This window comes from Pseudonaja textilis, chromosome 10, assembly GCF_049901715.1.
Source record: "Pseudonaja textilis isolate UNSWEBS1 chromosome 10, rPseTex1.2, whole genome shotgun sequence".
Lineage (NCBI taxonomy): Eukaryota > Metazoa > Chordata > Lepidosauria > Squamata > Elapidae > Pseudonaja > Pseudonaja textilis.
Window position 1 is genome coordinate 11,277,160 of NC_141999.1, and position 21,474 is coordinate 11,298,633.

Genomic DNA, 21,474 nt, shown 5'->3' on the forward strand with positions numbered 1-21,474 from the left:
TTTATTATTCCAGGAAAAAGCACATCCTAAAAATATATTAAAGGTTTGTACTGCAGCAAAAACAACCAGGTCCAAGTCCAAATTCAGAGGTCAGAGGGACCTCTAATTTATTATATTGTTTGGTGAACTTTAAGCATCAACCTTTCAACAGTCCTGCCCTGCTTAGCTGAGAGCTAGACGCTGTCGTAAATTCATCAGCACTCTTTCCATACAACCCTAATTCCCTTAGGAGAGACATGGATCCATAGCTAAGATATTAACTATTTTCAACATCAGATGCTGGGAATTTCCATTTGAAATCCTGACTCCAGTTTGGACTCTGGAAAGCTGCCACTACATACCAAGTGATTAGGTTAAACATTTGAGTGTGCTTTTTTGTCTTGTAAGGTGGTGTTAATCAATTAATCAATTTTCATCCATGGGGCTTATTAATACATTTCGCTCCTTGCAAGAGCAAAAAGGCACATTTCAAGATTTTTTCCAGACCTGTAAATTAGATGAGGCTACAATGCCTACAAGATTTGGAACAAAACACAAACCCCTCCTGATAATGACACAGCCTCAAATATACCCTCCCAATAAATTTGAGAACAAGATAAATGGTTAAGCAAAAACTCTTGTTTCTGAAACTCTTGGGGGGAGAGAAAACTATTGATGAACAAGCTTTTTTGTTGTTATTTATCTAAGAATTCCCAAAGGTAGGAAAACATGCATATATAATTCAGCTTTAGAGGTAATGATTTTCTGTTCATCATGTTGTTCCTTCTCTGCTGTGTTCAGCGGGAAAAAATGGCCTCGGATCAGATGATACCGTGTAGTTCTTGTTTTCAGATACATTCCTTTTGAGACAATTGGTTTCCTTCAGATATATACGATTTGCAAAGTAATTAAGTTTTTACTTTTACGCGTTATCAACCAATGCTGAACAAGCACATGGACCATCAACACAACTATTCAGCACAACTTCATACCAACATGTGGATTGAGGGAAGCTGTTTTGAATAGCATCATAATAAGTTCTGTTCCTCAACATTTTTTGTCAGAAAGAACCTGTCACATCACAAATGAGCCCATATACTGGATTTAGCAATAGTTCCTTCCTCCTTCTGAGAGTTTTTTTTTAAATTACCCTTGAATGTAAATCCCTTGAATAAAAACAAGTCATATTGGAATAACTTGGATGTGAAGAGAAATTTTTCAAACATGATGGAACACAAATATGGGCTGGTTCACAAAGCACACCAAGTTATAGAACCATAAGGTTGGAAGGAGCAAGCATCCAAATTAAACTTTCAGCCACCAAGCCTGTGCCTGAACATATATTTTGCTCAATTTTTGGCTCAGTATATTGGGCAGCCCTACTCCACCCATTATGATTTATCCTGTGAACTGTAGTTAAGTAAATCATGGCTCACTGGTACACAAACCAGGTCATATTCTAGGCAAGGTTATAACCACGACAAAGAGGCTTCATGCCAGAAACTATAGCACCATAAGCAATTAAACGAACTTCCCAAAGCCGTATCAAACTTAAGAAAGTAGAAATAAAAATATTATTTGATTTGTTCAGTTGCTGTCCCACCTACAATTTTCTAAATACACCTTTGCTACATTTTGACAAGACTTTTTAATTTATCGCTATGGTTATTATTAAACCAGTACTGGACTATACATAGAGCATTCTTCCAATTTGCTACACCCAGGTTAAAAATCCCCCCAACAATATGCTGAACATATATACATTTACTATATCTGATGCTTACTAGACTGGACGTAAGGTTTTTACTGACCATAGCCTTCACCATTTGATATTGGCTTTCTTGTTCAATTAAAAATGACAGACCAACTTTTGAGAAAATAGATTTTTATTAGGTTTTTTTTTTTTAAGAGATCAAACACTCAAAACATTGAAAGCCCCCTTTCAGATCACAACTAGTGTTTTCTACAAGCATCCTTTTGTTTAGGAGTGATCTGCTCCAACAATAGAAAAAGCCAACCACATCAGGTGGTTTGTGCTGCTCTGGTCGGTTTCAGAGACAACCACCAATTACAGGATTAGAACCAGGGTTTGTGCTATTGGAATGGCATAAGAGGTAAAAACTTGGCAAGATCCCCTCCCGCAACCTATATCATATTTAAAGACCAAATTAATTTCACAATGGAAGGATGTATTGAGTAGTGTTCTGCACATAGCTAGTAAAGCCAAGAATGAAGACTACGGAAAAAGGAGACAAAATCAGAATACCTGATGTCTTCCAGTAGCTTTGGATAGTAACTTTCATTTACTTGCCTAGCCAATAGCAAATGGTTTTTGGAATAGCAAAGGTCTTTAAATTTGGCAAGTTTAAGACTTGTGGACTTCAACTCCCAGGATTCCCCAGCTAACATGACTGGAGAAGGAATTCTGGGAGTTGAAGTCCACAAGTCTTAAAGCTGTCAAGCTTGAAGCCCCCCTGGTTGAAAGTATCTGGAAGACATACGGAGTCAGGCTATTCCCTTGTGCAAGTATCCATTATAATTTGGCAATTCACAAGCCATGTTAAGATATAATTCTCTATATACATAGGTTACTTGGAAATATAGCGTCCCAAACCTCAGTTCAACACTCTCCATTTACTCTAGAAAGAAGAGCATAGTAAGCAGCTAACAAAGGCCTGGCAGGGAAGGCAGTGCATAAATCCCATGTACCTATGAGTCTCTTCTTTGCGCTCTCCATCTAGAACTGTTTTGAAAGGTAATTTAAATATATACTGAAATGCTGTTGCATTAGGAAGATGTGAATCATTTTGTATCTTGGCAGAAATGAGGTGACTTCTGCATAGAAATGTTCCCTATCCTTTTTGTTTTTCCTTTTGGCACCCTAGAGTGGTAGCCCTGTCTCAGATTGTACCATATATAAACTGGGACAGTATCATCCAATCAACAGGAGAAGATACAATCAGCAAAGTTAGAAGGCAGAAGACTGCAATGAAACTTCAGGATGGCGTACTTCCTTTTACCTACTCTGCAAAAGCCAATTATGCCCTTAGAAGGAGAAAGGATAGCAGTTTGGAAGCCGCCTTTATTCCTGAAGCCTTTTAATTTGGGTGGCCTAAAACAGCCTCTCCTTGTAGTCCAGTTTATCTAGAATGTACAGGTTGGGGAAGACTCACTTAGATCAAATTTGTTTGAAGAGAGAATTGAGGATTAGAAACTAAAACTATGGTACCTTGTATGGTTAAGTAAAATAAATCCAATAGAGTTCAATACATTGTATTTATTTATGGTGACAGATTCTAAAGAATCCAAAGTTCGTATGTCAGGCTTATTGCATGACAGATTTGATAGCTGCAGAACACATTCAAACACAAGTCTAGAAGTGCCATTAATAGTGTCAAACTCTTCAGGATATTCTCATGCACACAAGGAAAACAGCAGTATCACAGCAGATATATCTGGTGCAGCCTCTACTTATATTTCACCACACATCCCCATACAGCAAAAAGTGCTTTAAAAAGAAGCATCCAGCAAGCCCTTGATTTCATGGGAGAACTCCCCCCACCCCAACACAGCATTGATCTGTTTTTTTTTTAAAAAAAAGAGGCAATTTTTACTATTTAAATTTTCACCCATCATTGTAGCTAAAAACATTGCTGGCAGCCAGCTGTGCGGTTTTAGTGCAAACCCATTTCTCTCCTTGTAAATGTGAATTATCAAATGGTTGTCAAAGGAGACAGTCTGGAAAAGCAAAGTCTTCCTTCAAGTGGCAGAGGAAGCCAACCCCAGCCCCCTTAACCATCAGGCATTGCAGCCATGTTCATTGCAGAATATGGAAGACTTCACCAGTATAGAGATCATCTAAAGCCACCTTATATATTCAAGAACTCTATTTACACAGCACTGGATTTATCAGAAATGAGAAGTTTCTCTTAGCTTGTAGAACTTGTAGAAATACCAAAATGGGTGAAGTTGTGATAGGTATTGGTTAATTAGTCAACAGATGTTAAAAACTGCCTTACCATCTCAGCTCATTGTCTCTCAGGAAGAGGCAGGGTGTTTAGCTAGACACAATCCAAGTAAATTTTATTTCTTTTTTTTCTTTTTTAGTCTGCTCCAACAAGGTACAGTTTTGATTGCAAAGAAAACAGATTAGCAAATAAGTCAACCTTCAAAGATACACCATGGAGCATTTTTGTGTATCCCTTACAGAGCAGGCATGTCCAACAGCCAAAGTATTTGCTGCCTCAGCTTCCTAAAAAGTATAAACTAATCTGAACTGATATGTTGTAAAATTTCTATGCAATCCCAAAAAATTATTATAGGAAGAATTATTGTGCTGGGTAAATAATTATTTCAAAACCTAATTTGACAAGACATCAACAATTTCTTGTGTACAGCTGTCTACAGCTCTCTCTTCTCTAACTTATTCTACTGTAGCAAGCGCAACACATGAGGAATTTTCTCTACATCAAAATGTTACAAGCAAAAGCAAGGCAATGGGCCCTGTGCAAATCAGATTCGATCCAAAGGTATTTTTTAAAAAAATCAGATTTGAATTGGCAATTCAAACAGGTGAATTATGTTAATCCAATTTGTAAATTCAATTCAAACAAGAGTCATCTAAATTGCATCGCTTCATCTGATTCAATGCATCGAAACTAGTCTTCAATTTGATGACTTGATTCAATACATGACTGATACCTTGTCAAATTAAGACCATAAAGTTTTGCACGGCCATTACAAGTAGTGTTAAAATGTTTCCTTAGTCTAACGTGGAATCAAGTAGATGGTCACAGACACCCAACAGGAAGAGAAGCATAATTCTCAAGATACTGTAGTGGGCGATTAGACAGAAAGCTGAGGGCTTTGGGGCCAAGGACTAACTGGTTCTTTTTGTTAACCAGGACAAAGGCTATGCATGTACCTTTTTATGTTTTTGGTCCAGCTCATTTTTACTCTAATACCATTGACAGTCATAGAGGCTATTAAAGCCTAGGAACAACTTGCTCCTTGCATGAAAAAAGATATATTGATACACACAGCAAAATACTGATCTATAGACTTTCCTTTAAGAGGAATTAATGTGTTAGGGTTTTGGCACTGCACATTAAGTTGAATAATAATTCAGGATAGTTCTTATTTCCTCTGGTAGCCTTTGCAATGAGGGCACATAATCCATCTCATTAGAAATTTTCTATCATTATGAACTGAACCCCCATTTAGTTCCTCATCCCAGTTCTGCTCCAACTGTTAAGCAATGCTGCTGGTCTATCAGATAGCAAGCCATGTGACAGTGGCTGATATAGAAACCCTCTGCCTTACCTCAGTTCCCTTGACAGAAGTGAATGTGTGATCCTAAAATCAAAATTTCCTGGCAAACATTCATAATTAAGCTGTCAATATAGATTTCTGCCACTACAAAAAAAAATTACAGTGTTTCTTTTTTGGTTGCAGGCACTTGTATAAGATTTCTTTGGTCCCTTAAGAGGAATTAACCACTTTGAAATATGTTCAGGAAAAAAATAGAGTCTGCACAGCCCATAATGCTTCTTTGCACTAAGAAAGAAAAAAAATCAGCTTGCATTTAAGGTAGTGCAGTTCTGCTTTTAACCTAATCCTTCCCACCCACCTTATACATTAACTCAAGCATTTTCTTCCTGTAAACATATCTGGTAATTAGACATATCACTGCACAATTTCCCACGATTAAGTAGACTTATAGTTCCAATGCAGGAGCAAGATACTCAGAGCAAGAGACCTTTTTTTTTCATTTTCTTTTCCTTTTCTTCTGAACACAAAGCCTCTGCTCCTTGAGAAGACAAAGACTGGAGCTTTAGTCAGCATTCAGTTGCAGGGGAGCCACGTTGGGTAGGAGTGACTGCAAGGCAGAAGAGGTTGCATGTGGGTTACGTAATAGTTGACGTTTATTTCACTGATGTATGGTGCTGGCTGGTAATAACAAGTCACGTTTGTGACAGTTGGAATTATGTTCCGCTCAGCCAGGACCCGGAGGGCCAACATGGCAATGAGGTTCAGCGTCTGTCTTCTTTCATGTCCCATCAGGCACACCGTACTCTCATTTACCACTCTGTGTAAGGTCATCAGGCAGTCATACCTTTTGCTTTCCATCCCTACAAAGTGACTTTGGAGGTAAGACTCCAACTTTCGTTGCTGTTCCCCAATGTCAGGAAAGTCTATAAAAAACCTCGAACACATGTATCTCTGCAAGGCTTTCATGTCAACTTCTGATTTAGCTTGAAATCCCCTCACGAGGAGGTTGCAGTACTTCAGAAGCCCCCCTCCTCTGATTTCCTCTGGATTCCTCGTAGCTATAATTCGGTTCCTCAGGTGATCAATCGCCTCCTCAAAGTCCCCATACATACTCTCCCCAGTGACAGTAGGGTGGAAGTTTGCAGACATTGGATTCTCTGAGCACTCGCCAAAGAGCAATAGTGAGTCTAATATGATTTGGAAAGAATCAACGCTGAACTCGAACTGCCGCCGGAGAGAGTCTACAAATTTGAGTTCCACATTTTTCCCACTGTTGTTTGACAATGATATAAGGCTCCAGCGGTCAGTTTCATTGCACACTTTCACCAACTTCTGCACATAGGCTTCCTTCAGAGTCATGGGAGTGATCTTATCTTTGTTTACCCCTTCTGGGAGGAAATCCAGGAGACAATCCATCACTACATCTTTTACCAGCTGGAAAATATCCTCGCTTTTCAGATCAACGCCAAAAATGAGATCCAGATCTTTATACCCCAGACCGCTGTCCTGGTGCAACACGTGGCTAGCTGCTGAGCCATTCAACCTCACATTGTGGACAGTGATGCCCTGCTTTTGTAGACGACTACGAACCACCTGCAAAGCAAGGAGAGGCAAATTGGTATGAGTTGACAGTGACTAACGGCGTGGAAAGCAGTTTCAATGGGAAATGTAGCAGACCGCAGGCTGGGAAATTTGAAATATGTGAATAGGTCCCTGGTATTTTTAGACAATACAGAAAATCAAGCCAAAAAGCACAGTGTAAAAAGCCAAATGTGAGACATTCCTATGAGCCCAGCTGAATATAATTACTGTTGTATCACTGTTTGCACGCTTGTTTTATGGGGTAAATAGCAGCTCAGGTGAAGAAATTGTAAACAGGAATAGTATTAAGAGATAGGGATTAATAACGAGCTATACCAATAATGTGCAGACCACCTTTTTATTTAATGTTTGGCGTGACATCTAGGTTGAACTTAAGTAGACTTCAGGTTTTGGTCCTCATTTCATTATGCATAGTTACAAATGATCAGACTTTCCACATACTTTGTTGTTCTTCCATCTTAAAGTGGCATTTGCCCTGACAGGTTCAAATTAAATATTTGGGCCTTTTCTTATCACCTTTACTTTCCAAGCCAGGAATTCTCCTATGACTTTCAGTTTCAATGGGAAATGTAACAGACTGCAGGCTGGGAAATTTGAAATATATGAATAGGTCCCTGGTATTTTTAGAGACAATACAGAAAATTGTAACGCAAATGGTAGATATAAATTTGAAGTTGTAGTTTGAAATGCAAAATAAGTTTGATGTTAGTTAAAAAAAAGCTGGTGAGTGATATTCCAGATTGCCAAGGTTTAAAGACAAAGAAAATCTGCTCCTCTATGGACCTACAACTATACAGCTTTAGACACCTTGTAAAATATTTAAGTTCAACTATCATGCATCTGCAAATTTGTTCAAATGTAAATGCAACTCAGGCTGTAAGTACAAATGAAATTATTATATAGGGTTGAGATCACACCCACCCACCCAGAAAACTTTTAGTTTTCTTCCAAAATCAATTACCATTACTTCAGAGGACATTCACAAAAGATATACGAGATATTCAGATGGCTATACTAAAGGAGAAACTGATACACATAAGTGGCATCTTAGTCATCAGGACTAAGCCAGGCCACAATGTCAGAAGCAGGCTTCAGACAGAGACACATAATGAAAGCATATGTTACACTCAGTTAGGAAAAAAATACGTTAAGATATAGAATTTCAGGCTGCCAAAACCCCAGAGCATGAAGATTTTATTCTACCAAAACTAGTCATTAGCTTTCTGGTAAGGTTGGAGGTTTTAATGGTGTTCAAGAAAGTGAATGAATACCAAGCTACTGTTTTATTCTTAGTACGATATCTACTTGTACAATCTGAAGAAAAACAAGATTATATAGCAACTATACAAATTTAAGAAAGAAAAATTGGTTTAAATGTCCTCGGGTTTTTTTTTTCCTGTTTCACAACTAACACACAGTTGCAAGCTGGATAATTTAATATTAGAAGAATAAAGCTTATAGAAGCCGGCTGTTTACTGAGAATACTGGTCAATTTGTATAGCTACAGTGTATCATTAGCCATCTTGCAGAATAGGCACATTAAATATTCCTTACCTCTTTTGGTTTAGAGGCAAGACACACCAGGCATTAGAACACTAACTGCCTTTTTAGGTTATGTGCTCAAGACTGGTGAACTCTGTATTTAGCACTGACTAATATTTTCTGGTCAGATCAATCATTTCTGTTTACAGTACAATGAATGGCTATATGCCATTCAATAATTTTATGGTTTTAGAGGTATAAAAAGACTAGCTCTCATTTCCCTTTAAGAACACTTGTCTTTTTGCATGTTATAACAGCATTGTTCTGCGCAAAGTTGTGAGATTTTTGGGGAAAATCTGTGTCTTGTTTCAAGGACTTGAAACAAGACACATTTCATTCAATTAATTGGTCAGGTACTATGGAATGCATTGGGAGTTCCTCATCAATTTTTCTAATATTGCTGATCAAGTTTGTGTGTACATAAATACCTGTGGACTACTCCAGCTAAATCAGAATGCAGATCCTGGCTAATTTGTTGGTGTCCTTGTGTAGTATAATTGAATAACTAAAACAGAATTAAACCAAGCCTATAAGTCTTTGCAAAAACAACCTATTACTTTTACACATATTATTTGTTTAACAACTCACTCAAAAAAGAAGAATGTGCTTTTCTATCAGAATATTTCAATCCCACTGATTAATGGAGATACTTCCAAAAGTTATCTGATCAAGAAAATTTTTTGAACTGCATTGCAGAATTTATTTCAGTTGTGCAGGGTGACCAAGCAGGTTATATAAAAATGTCAAGAGGGCGCAGATTTGTTCATATTTGCATCCAGGGACTGAAGGAGGGGAAAAGTGAATTATATCCTTCCTTTCTGTATTGGTTTTAAAAAGCTACCTTGACACCTTGAGTGCCATTGTTGCTATAGTCATTTGTTGTTAAAGCTATAACTTTACATACTGTACCAGTGTATAATCTCTTCAAGGCGTCACATTTAAAATGGTAAAACTCCTAAGCAGCATATATACAAAGACTGCACCATATTTATTTGGACAGTACTATTTATGTTTGAGAGAGAAAATTAGAATCTCTCAGCTGAAAACCTCAGTCCAATCTGTCACTGTTCGACATCTTACCTTTTAAAACCTCTTCATCAGCATCAATGCTATCTCCAACTGCTGTCCTACACCCTACAAAATTCAATTAATCACCAGCCAAACCCATATCCCACATGCTACCGCTTGTCCTCTGAAATACCTTCATGCCAAATCAGCATTTTTCCATGCTTTGCCAGCCAAGCCTTTTATACTGGCTGTTACATGTTCCATATCACACCCACCCTATAGTCATAGCTATATACAACTACTTGAGCCCTGTACGCATCTCTGTATTCTTCATAATTCCATTGCCAATGGAAAAATTCAGAAAAAGACTGCTCAAACCTCAGGTGCTGGTAGCCAGCCTTTAACCATCAAAAATATTGCTTCATAATCCAAAGACAGTTCACCAGGTAATTTAAAATGGAATGGCACAGATTGGACAACACCCAGTGCTTGAGTAAGATTGACTACTCTGTTTAGCTAGTCAAATACAGGACTAAATCTGTGCAATAATATGCCAGTCTTATTCTTAATTTTTGCTTTAAGAAATTTTATGGCTGCACATTTCAGAATACAGATTTAGGTAATCTGTAAGGAAGCTGAAAATTAAAAATCTAGAAACAGAATGCTGTATTCTAAAAAACATGGAATGTTCTTTTTTCTTCCATATCATGTCAAACCTCCTCCTGGACAGAATGCCCTATTAAGAGGGATTCAGCCTGCTTTGGTAGTATCAAGAAGTTTCTGTCTCTTGACTGGCGTTTTTTTTTTTTTTTGAAACATCTCTTATTAGCTTGGCTTCTGTGTTCAGAGAGTAAAGCGATGGGTATACTAGAATTGCCAGGCCGCCGTGATTCTCCTTTTCAGAATTTCAAGTTCTGCAGTGCCTATTTATTCATTCATCAGTTTTCCACACTGCCCATCTCACCTAAGTGACTGGGCGGTTTACAATAAAAGACAATGTCTAATTAATGACTGAAGCAAGTATAAAACTAGCACAAAAACACTAACACAAATGTTTTTATTTATTGAATTCCTAACTCATTTTCTCTCCAGAAGCTCAAGGCAACACACGTAGCACTTACTTCTGTGTGCAATTTCTCCCAAAAGTATAACTAAGTAGGATAAACTAGACTTAAGATTTATTTTTATTTATTTATTTATTTATTTTTGTCAATTGCTTACAAGATAATAGGTATAAGTAAAAACATAGTTATGAATACATGGATACAAATAAGAAAAAACAAAACAAAACAACAGGACAGGGACAGTAGGCATGTTGGTGCGCTTATGCACGCCCCCTACAGACCTCTTAGGAAAGGGGTGAGGTCAAGATGCAGTGATTCTTAATAACAGCTAATAACTTCCCATGTCTAAGGATGGATTTAAATCTAGATATATTTTTCATGCACACATTTTACAGTTGAAGTATGCAATTCAAAAGATAGAACCGGAAAATCTCTGTATGTTAAGAACTGCCCTAATTTAGAGTTCTGCAATACAATTAGTACAGAATATGTAATTTTCATATAATACATTATGTGAGTACAAACATGTACTTCCCATGGAAACACTTCAGCTCCTGGCAATTACTGTAGTGAAAGGCAGCAAGTTTTGTTCAATGCTTTAAAAAAAATAGAACCCAATGTGCCTTGTTACATCTGAGTCATTACAGAGGAATGAAGCCACCTCCCATATAAAATGAATATGCAAGCAGCTTTTTGGCACAACATTAGTGCCTACTAAGCAGTGTTGCTACTTTATAGACAAACAAATCCTTAGTAATTTGTGGCAGTGATGACACACTGAGCCGAGCAGGCTATTTAAGGGCAAATGGACTGTACTGGAAGCAGTTAGTCCAGCTTCTCACTGGGCAGAGATTACAAGCATCAAATATAAATTTGTGTCCCTGTGTACCCATGGAGGTCTACTTCCAATGAAGTATAGAAAGAGTATTTCAAACTGTTAATGAACATAGATTTGTATTATACCACAAAGTTATGTAACCTCTAGGTAAAGAGGTATCATCTGCAAGACCATGTGGTGTAATGGTTACAATGCTGGAATAAAATCAAAGAATCTTCAAATCATGCAATCACAAACCTTGTTAAAGAAAATTTGGACCAGCTATATATATGAAATGACAGGCATTAAAGCGATGCCAAATTATATATCTATTAGGCTAAAGCAAAGCACAAGCCCCATTCAGTGATCCAAATGAACTGAGACTCACTTCCTGCCAAGACAGGATACACTTGAAGCAAATACTAAAGGCTATAAAGGGTTGGGTGTTCTAAAGTCAATGTAAAGGTTCAACTGAACTGTGATCAAGCAAACAATAATCTTCTCCAGGTTGTTGTTCTCTCAGATTACATTGTATATTCCCAGTTCTAATAAGCACATTAAAACCCATCCTATCCTCAGCAATGACATTTACAATTTTACCTTCCAGAAAAGTCCAAGCCCGTGAATGAAATGGAGAGCAAGTTGCTTTGAACCTATTATGCCTGTAACATTTTTCATTAACCCAAGTACGACTGAAAAGGAACAAAAAGAAGCTGACGTATGCTGGAGATGTTAAAAATGATGACATCAACTAATGTAAAGTGGCTGCCATGTTCCCTTTTATATTGACAAAGTTATATCAATTTAACTGTGAACAGTGCCTTCATTAAAGGTAGTCCTCGATTTACAACCATTTGTTCAGTAATCATCTGAAGTTACAATGGCACTGAAGAAAATGACTTACAAATGGTCCTCACACTTACAACTGCTGCAGCACCCCCAGTCGAGTGATGAAAAACTGGGTGCTTGCCAACCAGCATGCATTTTCTACAGTTGCAGCATCCTGGGGTCATGTGATTGTCATTTGCAACCTTCTGGCAAGCAGGCATTGGGAGAAGTCAGATTCACTTACTGAGCGTGTGATTCACTTAACAACTGCAATGATTCATTAATAACTATGGTGAAAAAGTAATAAAATCAGGAGCAACTCACTTAACAATTATCTAGCTTAACAATGGAAATTCTGCTCCCAAGACGACTACTTCACCCATCTCCCAAACCAGCTTTATGCTATTCCCTTCTTTAGGGTTCTTTCACACTATACTTTCATCTGCAAGTTAAGCAGCCCACAGAAATGTAACTGATATATAAACCTATGATGTTCAGCCAGGGGCTTTGGGAAAGTAAGCACTAAATTATCAGACAAAATTAAATGTAGTTCTTGACTTACAACCACAATTGAGCCCAAAATGTTTGTTGCTAAGCAAAACAGTTGCTAAATGAATTGTGCTCATTTTACAATCTTTTTGCCATGGTTGCTAAATGAATTTGCAGTTGTTAAGTGAATCACATGGTTATTAAGAAAATCTGGCTTCCCCCATTGACCTTGCTTGTCAGGAAGCTGGCTGGGAAGGTCGCAAATAATGATCACATGACTCTAGGAAACTGCAACAATCAGAAATACAGGCTGGTTGACAAGTACCTGAATTTTGATCATGTGACCACAGAGATGCAGCAATAGTTGTGTGAAAAATGTTCATAAATGTTCACTTTTTTTCAGTGCTGTTGTAATTTCAAATGGTCACTAAATGAATGGTTATAAGTCAAGGATTACCTGTACAGTAGTATGATAGTCCATCGAAGTGGATTATACAGTAGGTTCAGTAGACCAGTCTTCCCTACTAATTGTTAACATTTTGAATGGAAGTCTGCACATTTGCAGCAAAAGTGGTATTCAACACGTTCTGACCAGTTCTGGAGAATCGGTAGTGGAAATGTTGAGTAGTTTGGAGAACCGGCAAATAGCACCTCTGACTGGCCCCGTCCCCACCTATTCTCTACCCTGAGTCCCAGCTGATCGGCTAGGTCTTCTTTGGTTGCCCCTGCACAGGAGAACGGACCTGGAAAGCAGGTTAGTGGGGTGGGAAGGGAATGGGGATTTTGCAATATCCTTCCCCTGCCACACCCACCAAACCACGCCCACAGAACTGGTAGTAAAAAATATTGAAACCCACCACTGATTTGCAGGATGCTCAGACTGGGGAAGGCTGCTACAGCATCTTTTCTTATCTACCATTAATATCACTGGATGTGTACCATTATCCAGGTTTTTCTTACTTCCTAAATCCTAGACATTCTTTTTCAGTTTTACTGGCCAAAGGTTTCCTACTAAAGAACCAACATTTAGAAATAAATGTACATAACTTTACCAAATTCCCTATATAAAATTTACATATACACCGGTCATTGATGACTAGAGAACCTTTCACTGGGTGTGGTTTTTTTTTTTCATTTTATAGTGAAAAAGACTAACTTTCACATCTAACTAGAGAATCCTAAACCCTCATGGCATACAGCCAAGGTCAAAAGACCAGACACCACCTTCATCAGCAGATTTATTTTCTGCTAGCAGATTCCAAGCTCTAAATAAGCAGATTGCAGAATACCAAGTGAGAGGCCAACCGCCATGCAAGTTAGTCAGGTCAGAATGCAACATACAATTTTAAATAGCTTCATCAACTGTATTAATTATGAACTCCAAGAATTAGCTAATTTGTTCCTCATAATATTTTACATTTGTGCCACCCTTCCCAAAAGCTTGACTAAGCCTCACAATATTTTTCTGGTGCAAAAATACTTTGGGGTCTCAAATGAGCTGTCTTACAAATTAAGATTGAAAGCTACATCATAGATCTACCTATGAGGAAAAGGAGAAAGATGAGCAAGAGCAGTATGGAAGAGGAAGAATGTAGTTAATATTCTGGGAAATGATTCTTGTAACTGGTTATATCCCTTATAGCATGTTGCAAAAGGATCAACATGTTCTCATTGTTAGAGGCTCGTTTTACTCAGGTCCCACAAGAATCCAAGTATTTGCATTTCAGCATTTGAAAACACAGCTGGTAGGGATTTCTATCTTCCAATACATCTGCAGCACTAGCCTTCACACACGAATTAGCAAGCACTGAACTCTTTGGAATGGAAAGGTGACCTGAAATAGCTGACTACAAGAAAAGCAAGGCACATATCATTTGCAGATGATTATTTTTTTTTTTATTGAGGATCCAATAGAAAGAGGACAAGAACTGATGAATGAGTTAGAACAATCTGGAACAGTTGCAGGACTTAAAATTAGTAGAAAGAAAACTAAATTCACAACCAAAAATTTAACAGAAAAACAGAAATTAGAATTAGAAAAGGTGATGGGACTACAAGTGGCAAAGAAAATCAAATACTTAGGAATATGGCTGACAGCACAATTTAAGACGTTAATGGAAAATAATTACGATAAACTATTGCAACAGGTAACGAAAGATCTAGAGATATGAGTTAAACTGTAACTTTCTTTATTAGGGAGGATTGCTACTATGAAAATGACTATCCTCCCAAAATTCATCTATTTCAGACAATACCAATTAAAATTCACAAAAACTAGTTCGTGGAATTTAATAGGACAATTGTAAAATTTATTTGGCAAGGAAAAAAACCAAGAATAAACTTAAAAGCAATGCAAGATATGAAGAGCAGGCGGGATATGGCGCTGCCAAATTGGGAGATATATCATAGTGCAGCTTCCTTAGTATAGCTGAAAGAATGGGTGAATTTATCTAATAAAAGAATACTAGTTTTAGAAGGCCATGATTTACAGTGGCATTGCCTTCCTATGGGATACGGGGAAAATCAAACAGAAATATTTCCATAGACATTTAATTAGAGATTCCCTACTGGCCAATTGGAATAAAATAAGGAAAAAACATTATTTAAAGATCCCGATCTGGATCTCAACAATTCACCCGAACAATTTGGATATCAATAAGATGATAAAATGTAAAGATTTATTGGATACACAAGGAAATCTGAAATCGTGGCAAGACTTTCAGGAACAAGGGCTACAAATTGACCGGTGGCCATATCTCCAAGTGCAGAAAAGACAGGATAAGAAAGAATTCGGAATCTATATTAAACCACAACAACTAGACAAAATTCTATTAGGCCCAGATAAAAAAAAATATAACAAAATTTTATAACTATTTATTAGAGATAGAATTAGAGGAAGAAATAGTTAAAGGTAATACGATAGCTTGGAATAGGAATATAGGTCGCACCATTATTTTATTAGAATGGGAGAAGATCTGGAACAGAAATAATAAAATTACAAAATTGGCAACATACAAAGAAAATGCCCATAAAATGTTTTATAGATGGCATCTTCCACCTTCGAGACTAGCGAAGATGTTCCCCAACATGAGCCTGAAATGCTGGAAGTGCAAAAAGAAAGATGGAACTTTGCACAATGCTGGAAACAACCTTACACTCCACCAGAAGCAATGATTATCCAGAAAATATCAAGTTGTGCAGAAGTGGATAAATTAACTCTAGCACTAAAAGATAAAGAAACATCAGAGTACTATAAGAGTTGGAACTGTTGGTACAAATGGATAGACCGAAGATAGATTATATAATAAATCGTAAAGGAGGATAAGCTATAATCGTAGTAATTATACATTCACACTAAAAACTAATTGTAAATATGGCACAAAATAATGATATAAATAAGGAACCACAAATTATCGATGATGAAATTGTTTAATCGTTTTTTTCTTCCTTCTCTGTGTGTGTGTTGTTCATTTATTTTAATTGTAAAATCAATAAAGTTTATTTATTAAAAAAGAAAAGCAAGGCACACTTCTCCACAAGGTCTGTGAAGCCCTTCCAAAAAGGTTAGAAGCTTCTGAACAGTTGATCTGTACCGACAACTTAGAAAAGCTTAGGCCACCCTTTCTATGGGCACAATTGATTGGCAGGAATTTAACTTTGATTGCATTCCTGCTTTTAAAAAATCCACAAGAAAGCCTACTACTTTCAAGAGCGGGCATTTGCCTCTTTTTCATTCTTTTTTCCATGAGTTTGCCAACACAGCATAAACGGATTGCAACTTTTTTTTTTTTTAACTCAGGATTGTTGCAGCCAAATGTGAGAACACACTGTTCTCTTTCACTTTTGCTGAAAGGGAGGGAAAAACTCTGTAGAATTGTAGTGGGGAATCTAGTACAATCCTCACCTATGTCTAGCTGACTGTTGGAAAACAATGGCTCAGGCATGCTACAGAGTGGCTTCATTCACACATTCTAAAAAAATAAATCATAGTTAACAAGCAGTACTTATACAATATAAACCAAAAGAAATCACATAATGCAGCTTAATAAAATGGCAAGGCTCACAAAATATGCCGAGATATGGTTTGATTTTGGTGTAGGCACTGTTACTTGTTACTAATGAATTAGTATGTTGAGCAGTGTGAAAGGCAACACTTATTTCAAAACACCAATACATTAAAGAGATGTATTATACAACTCTTTACACAAAACTAAACTGGTGTTTAGAACAAGTCTACCTATAATAAAAATAAACCATATTATGCCTTAACACACAGTTTGAATCAGAATCTCATATTGGCTATAATAAAACATGCCTTTCTTGGAGAAAATCTATGATTGTTAACAGTCATCACCAATTTGACAGCACATAATCCATCCAATCAATCTTTTTGGTACAACAGATGTGAACATAGCAACTTTGGTTCATTAACTATGGATTATGATTTAGAATTGTGTAGAAACTCAGCCACTCACAGGCTTCAACATGGATACTGCTTTAAAAACTTATACTATCTAGATTCCTCCCACTAAAGACCAATCAGTAATCATTATTAAAGCACAATTCCATCCAAGATGTATAGTAGCATGTCTCTTAGTTCCATACCTTTGACATTCTATTAGTTTTGTTGACCCAAAAGTTTCATGTAGTTTAGAATTGGCATATCACCAGTGGGGGAAGTTGGGGCCTACCAACCATAGCTTTCAGCAGCCCTAAACATAGTCAATGCAAAGGGATACAGTGACTTGCTTAGCACCCTATGCTTCCCTTGTAGCATTTCCCCAAATTCAATTTTCAATGAAAATTCCTAGGCACTAACAGAGTTGGAGCAAAAATTGGCAACTTACATCTTCAAAATGTTCTGAGTGTAAGCTCCCAAAAACACAGCTAATGCCAAGAAACTAATGGTGGACAGCTTTCTCCTTCCTAGAGATGATAAACTGCTGAAGATTGCTATGTTTTTAATGAGCCGCTGAAAACAGTTTGTATATTAAAAACAAGAAGCTTCAGTGGTTTGTCAACTTAAGGAAAGAGAATACTATCTGCCATTTTTAGTAATAGGAAACCCATTTGTAAGTATAGGTTATCTGCAAGACAGATGTTTTTAACCCGGTGATTGTCTTAGTTAACCTAAGTTAACTCTAGTCACTTATGAAAGGCTTGGAACCAAGGGACTAAAAGGTCCATTCTCCAAAATGTTCAGTTCTTCATGTATAACCCATTTATATCAATGTTCACAAACCCAACGCTTCATCTAAGAATTCTCATTGCTTCTAGACACCAATTATTGGAACTTGCATATATTTAACTCCACCCATTTTAAGTGCTGTACAGCTCTGTTTAGGTCAGGACTGTCTTCTAAATAGGGCACATAAAGATACCAGTGATTTCTACCCCTCAAAATGAATGGAAATGGAGTGTATTAAATAATTTCTATGCACTCTATCTATACTGTATAATAGAAATGACTTTTTCCTCTCCTTCCAAACTAATTGCAGTCATATCTTTCTTAAGCGTCTTTGATTATCAGGAGTTGCAGTTCTACTGCTTCATTAAGTTCTTCACAAATCAACACACCATTCTGCTCCAAATGTCCCATGGCCTAGGTAATCTATGTGTGGAAACATTACCTGGCAACTAATTTATCTAAAGGTCACTGTTGAGAACTAATGCACTGAAAAGCCTTGTGGCATCTTAAACGTCTACAAATAGTGTGGTATAAACCAGAGGTTTTCAAACTTGGCAACCTTAAGACTTGTGGACTTCAACTCCAGCTATGCTGACTGGAGAATTATGGGAGTCGAAGTCCACAAGTCTTAAAGTTGCCAAGTTTGGGGACCCCTGGCATAAACTATTCTGAACTACAAGCAACTTCACATATTAAAACATGATCTAAGAAAATAACATATAACTCTTTTTTGACACAGAAGACCTAAATGATTACCCCACTGCATCCCAGAATAAATCTCAAAGATACCTTCTTCCAAATCCCATTTTGTTTGGGATTATAACATTTTTCACTTCATAATACAGCCACTACAGCAGCCATCCAGTGGGTAGTTTACTTTTATATTAATATTGCATACAGCTTTACCCCTTCCTAGGCAAAATAATGCTAATGAATAATTTAACTTTTAGCTGTGTCTCAAGAACCTGAAAACTGCAGTTCAGAAAAAAAAGTATCACACTGGTGTAACATAACTGAAAGCCTGTTATTCACCTTATATTATTGCTTAAACACAACAGTCAATATAGTTACCATTTTCTGCATTTCCACAATATAGTAAGTCAAAAATTAATCCAAGAGTTTGGATGCACAAAATTTATCAGCCAGAAATAAACTAGATCTTTGACCTGGATACGCATATGAATGGTTACTGAGCATTAAACTATAGTCTGCCATCTACAGATAATCTAGTTAACCTACAACTGAGCTATTCATTCAGCAAAAAAGTGCACCTTCATTTACCACAGAAGATTAAAGTTCATAGGAATGAGGATGTAGAGCTAATTTAATTAATAGAGCATTATAGGAAGCCTTATAAAGATCATTTAAGAAAAGGACTGGCCTTCTAAGAATGTACACTATGTCAAATCCGGTGGGGTGGGATTGGGTAGATGGTGGCCAAATGTTGCTTTAAGTGCTCTATAGCTACCCTGGTAGTTCCTTTACTATATTTTAAAATCTTTCACTACAGAGTTATTTGAATAAATTAAAAAAAAAAACTATCAAGAGAATAAAAAGCTGGCAGAGTGGAACCCATTTAAAAAAAAACAATGCCCAAAATTGTGAGAGCAATTAACCTACATCTCGCCTTGACACTATATAACTCTGGAGTTTACCTGGGGTTGATATCTTAAAGCACCGAAATAATTCCAAATAAATTCAGGGGCAAAATATATTCCCTTGATGAGACTGCGGCTCTCGGGGGAAGCTTCCACCAGATGCAATCCTCTCTCCTTATAATGGGCCTTACCTCCAAGTTTTGATTTTTTTTTTAAAGTCAATTTTAACAGCCTCCTATTCGATTTGACTCTCCAGCCTTCTTTCCCTCCCCCCCCCTCCGCACCGCCCAGATAGGCTTTGAGGGAAGCTTCGGTACTTTTAACCCACATAAGCTTGAGCAATTGCCACCCTGACCTGGAGCATCCTCTCAATAAAGGTGGTGGCTCCTCCACTAAAATACGTGCAGTGGCTTATCCAGCTGCGGATCCTGCCGGGCGGCGGGCGGCCCTTTAATTCCCGAGGAAACCGGGCTCTTAATTTGAGGAAGCCCTTGGTATGTTGTGCGCATTCCGAACAACTGACACATTTCCCCCCGCTGGCCTGGCCTCCCCGCGACCATCCCACTTCCCGGCGCCGAAGGACAGGCGTCTCCACACGGACACGGACACCCCACCACTCCGCCCAAAAAGCAGGCTGCATCCCTGAGGTAACTTCGCCCCACCCCGGGATCCCCAAACGGGCTTCGGGGTAGGTTTCCCCCCGCTACCCGCGTGCCTCCCCCCCCCCACCACGCACGCACCTGCACGATCCTGCGGGGCCGCACTGACAAGGTGGGGAAGTTGCCGCGGCCGTGGATGGGGACGGCTTCCTCCAGGATGTGGTCCAGCCGCTGCACCTGCTCCCAGCTGAGGACGCTGAAGCGCCCATCCCCGTCAGTCGGCGCGGTCGGCGGCGCTTTCCCCGAGCTCGCGGCGGCCGTGCCCGCCGCCCCCGTCTCCGTCTCCGTCGTGCGCATCGTGAGGGGCTCTTCCCGAGGGAGACAAGAAAGGGAGGGAAGGGGGTGTGTGGGTGGGGGGGAAGTAGAGAAGGAAGGCGGATACACGAACCGAAATAAAACACAAACGGGTCGGGCAGCTGAGGAAACCTCTTCAGCCCCCCCCTCAAAAACGGAGGAAAATTCCAGAAGGAGAAGAAAGGGCGGGGAAGGGGGGGGGAAACCACCCGAGGAAAGAAATCGGTCTGAGGGACCGGAGGGGGCGGGGAAAGGGAAGGCGTAACCTCGGCGCGTGCAAGAGCCAAGTTCCCTTCCTTCCACCCGTCCCCTCCTCTCACTCCGCGCCTGCAACGCTTCAGCACTGCGGGGACCTCAGCCCCAGCATTGGTTTATATATCACGGCGGCGGGACGACGCGATTGGCTCGGGTTGGAGAACCAATCGTTGACGAGCTTTAGAAGTTCGGGGTGATTGCCATTGGGTGAGAAAGGAGGGCGCGGCGCGGAGTTCGGGACGGCGACCCACCCCTTTGGTTACCAGACTGGGGATGGGCGGGGAAGAGGAGGAGTTGGAGTTGGAATGAAGGGGAGATGATGGGAGAAGGCGTTTGGCCGCTCAGACGTCAAAGGGAATCCTGCCCGTGATTGGCTATCAGGGATTTGGAGCTTGTGAAAGGCAGCCTTGCCTAAAAGCAAGGCGATGTTGGTTGATTCTTGTCCGCTGTGCTGAAATTGATGAACCGTGAGATGTCCTTGTAATATATATATATATTATGTATGTGTAATGTTTCGTTTATATATAAATGAAGGGAGCGGACCAAAGCATGGGACAATACTGAACATACGTTTAAAAGAACTCTTGTCTTTTTATTTTTTCAGAATTCAATCAAGTATTGAAAACGTAATATGGGAAACAAGCCATGATCTTGAATCAGATTGGTCTTTGGGCAGATTGGATGAGATAAAGTATATTGGTGAGATATGGATAATTTTCCTGAAATTTTATGTAGCGTATTATTGTAAACAGAAAGAAAAAAAAAGAACTGACTGTGTAAATCAGGGGTCTCTACACTTGATAGCTTTAAGCCTTGTGGACTTCAACTCCCTGAATTCCTCCTGCAGTCTTGTTAGCTCAGGAATTTTGGGAGTTGAAGT

General features: G+C 38.7%; 1 protein-coding gene across 2 annotated transcripts; it reads right to left on the reverse strand.

The window, feature by feature from the left end:
- Positions 1 to 3,576: 3,576 nt before the first annotated feature.
- Positions 3,577 to 20,684, reverse strand: TENT5B (terminal nucleotidyltransferase 5B). 2 transcript variants are annotated; one of them, XM_026702527.2, is made up of 2 exons: positions 20,127 to 20,684; positions 3,577 to 6,843 (listed from the first exon to the last, which is right to left on the reverse strand). In XM_026702527.2, the coding sequence occupies exons 1-2, from the start codon at positions 20,340 to 20,342 to the stop codon at positions 5,824 to 5,826; spliced, it is 1,236 nt and encodes a 411-aa protein (XP_026558312.1). In that variant the 5' UTR covers positions 20,343 to 20,684; the 3' UTR covers positions 3,577 to 5,823. The 2 variants fall into 2 exon arrangements, with proteins under 2 accessions (XP_026558312.1, XP_087795816.1); XM_087939690.1 differs by lacking the exon at positions 20,127 to 20,684 and adding an exon at positions 17,206 to 17,307.
- Positions 20,685 to 21,474: the final 790 nt, after the last annotated feature.

What these genes read in the sequence shown, in the direction of transcription:
- TENT5B (XM_026702527.2), bottom strand. Translation starts at nt 20,342, where the DNA reads ATGCGCACGACGGAGACGGAGACGGGGGCGGCGGGCACGGCCGCCGCG. An exon ending in GGCCCCGCAGGATCGTGCAG is followed by an intron (nt 6,844 to 20,126) that starts GTGCGTGCGTGG and finishes CTTGCTTTGCAG; the next exon opens with GTGGTTCGTAGTCGTCTACA.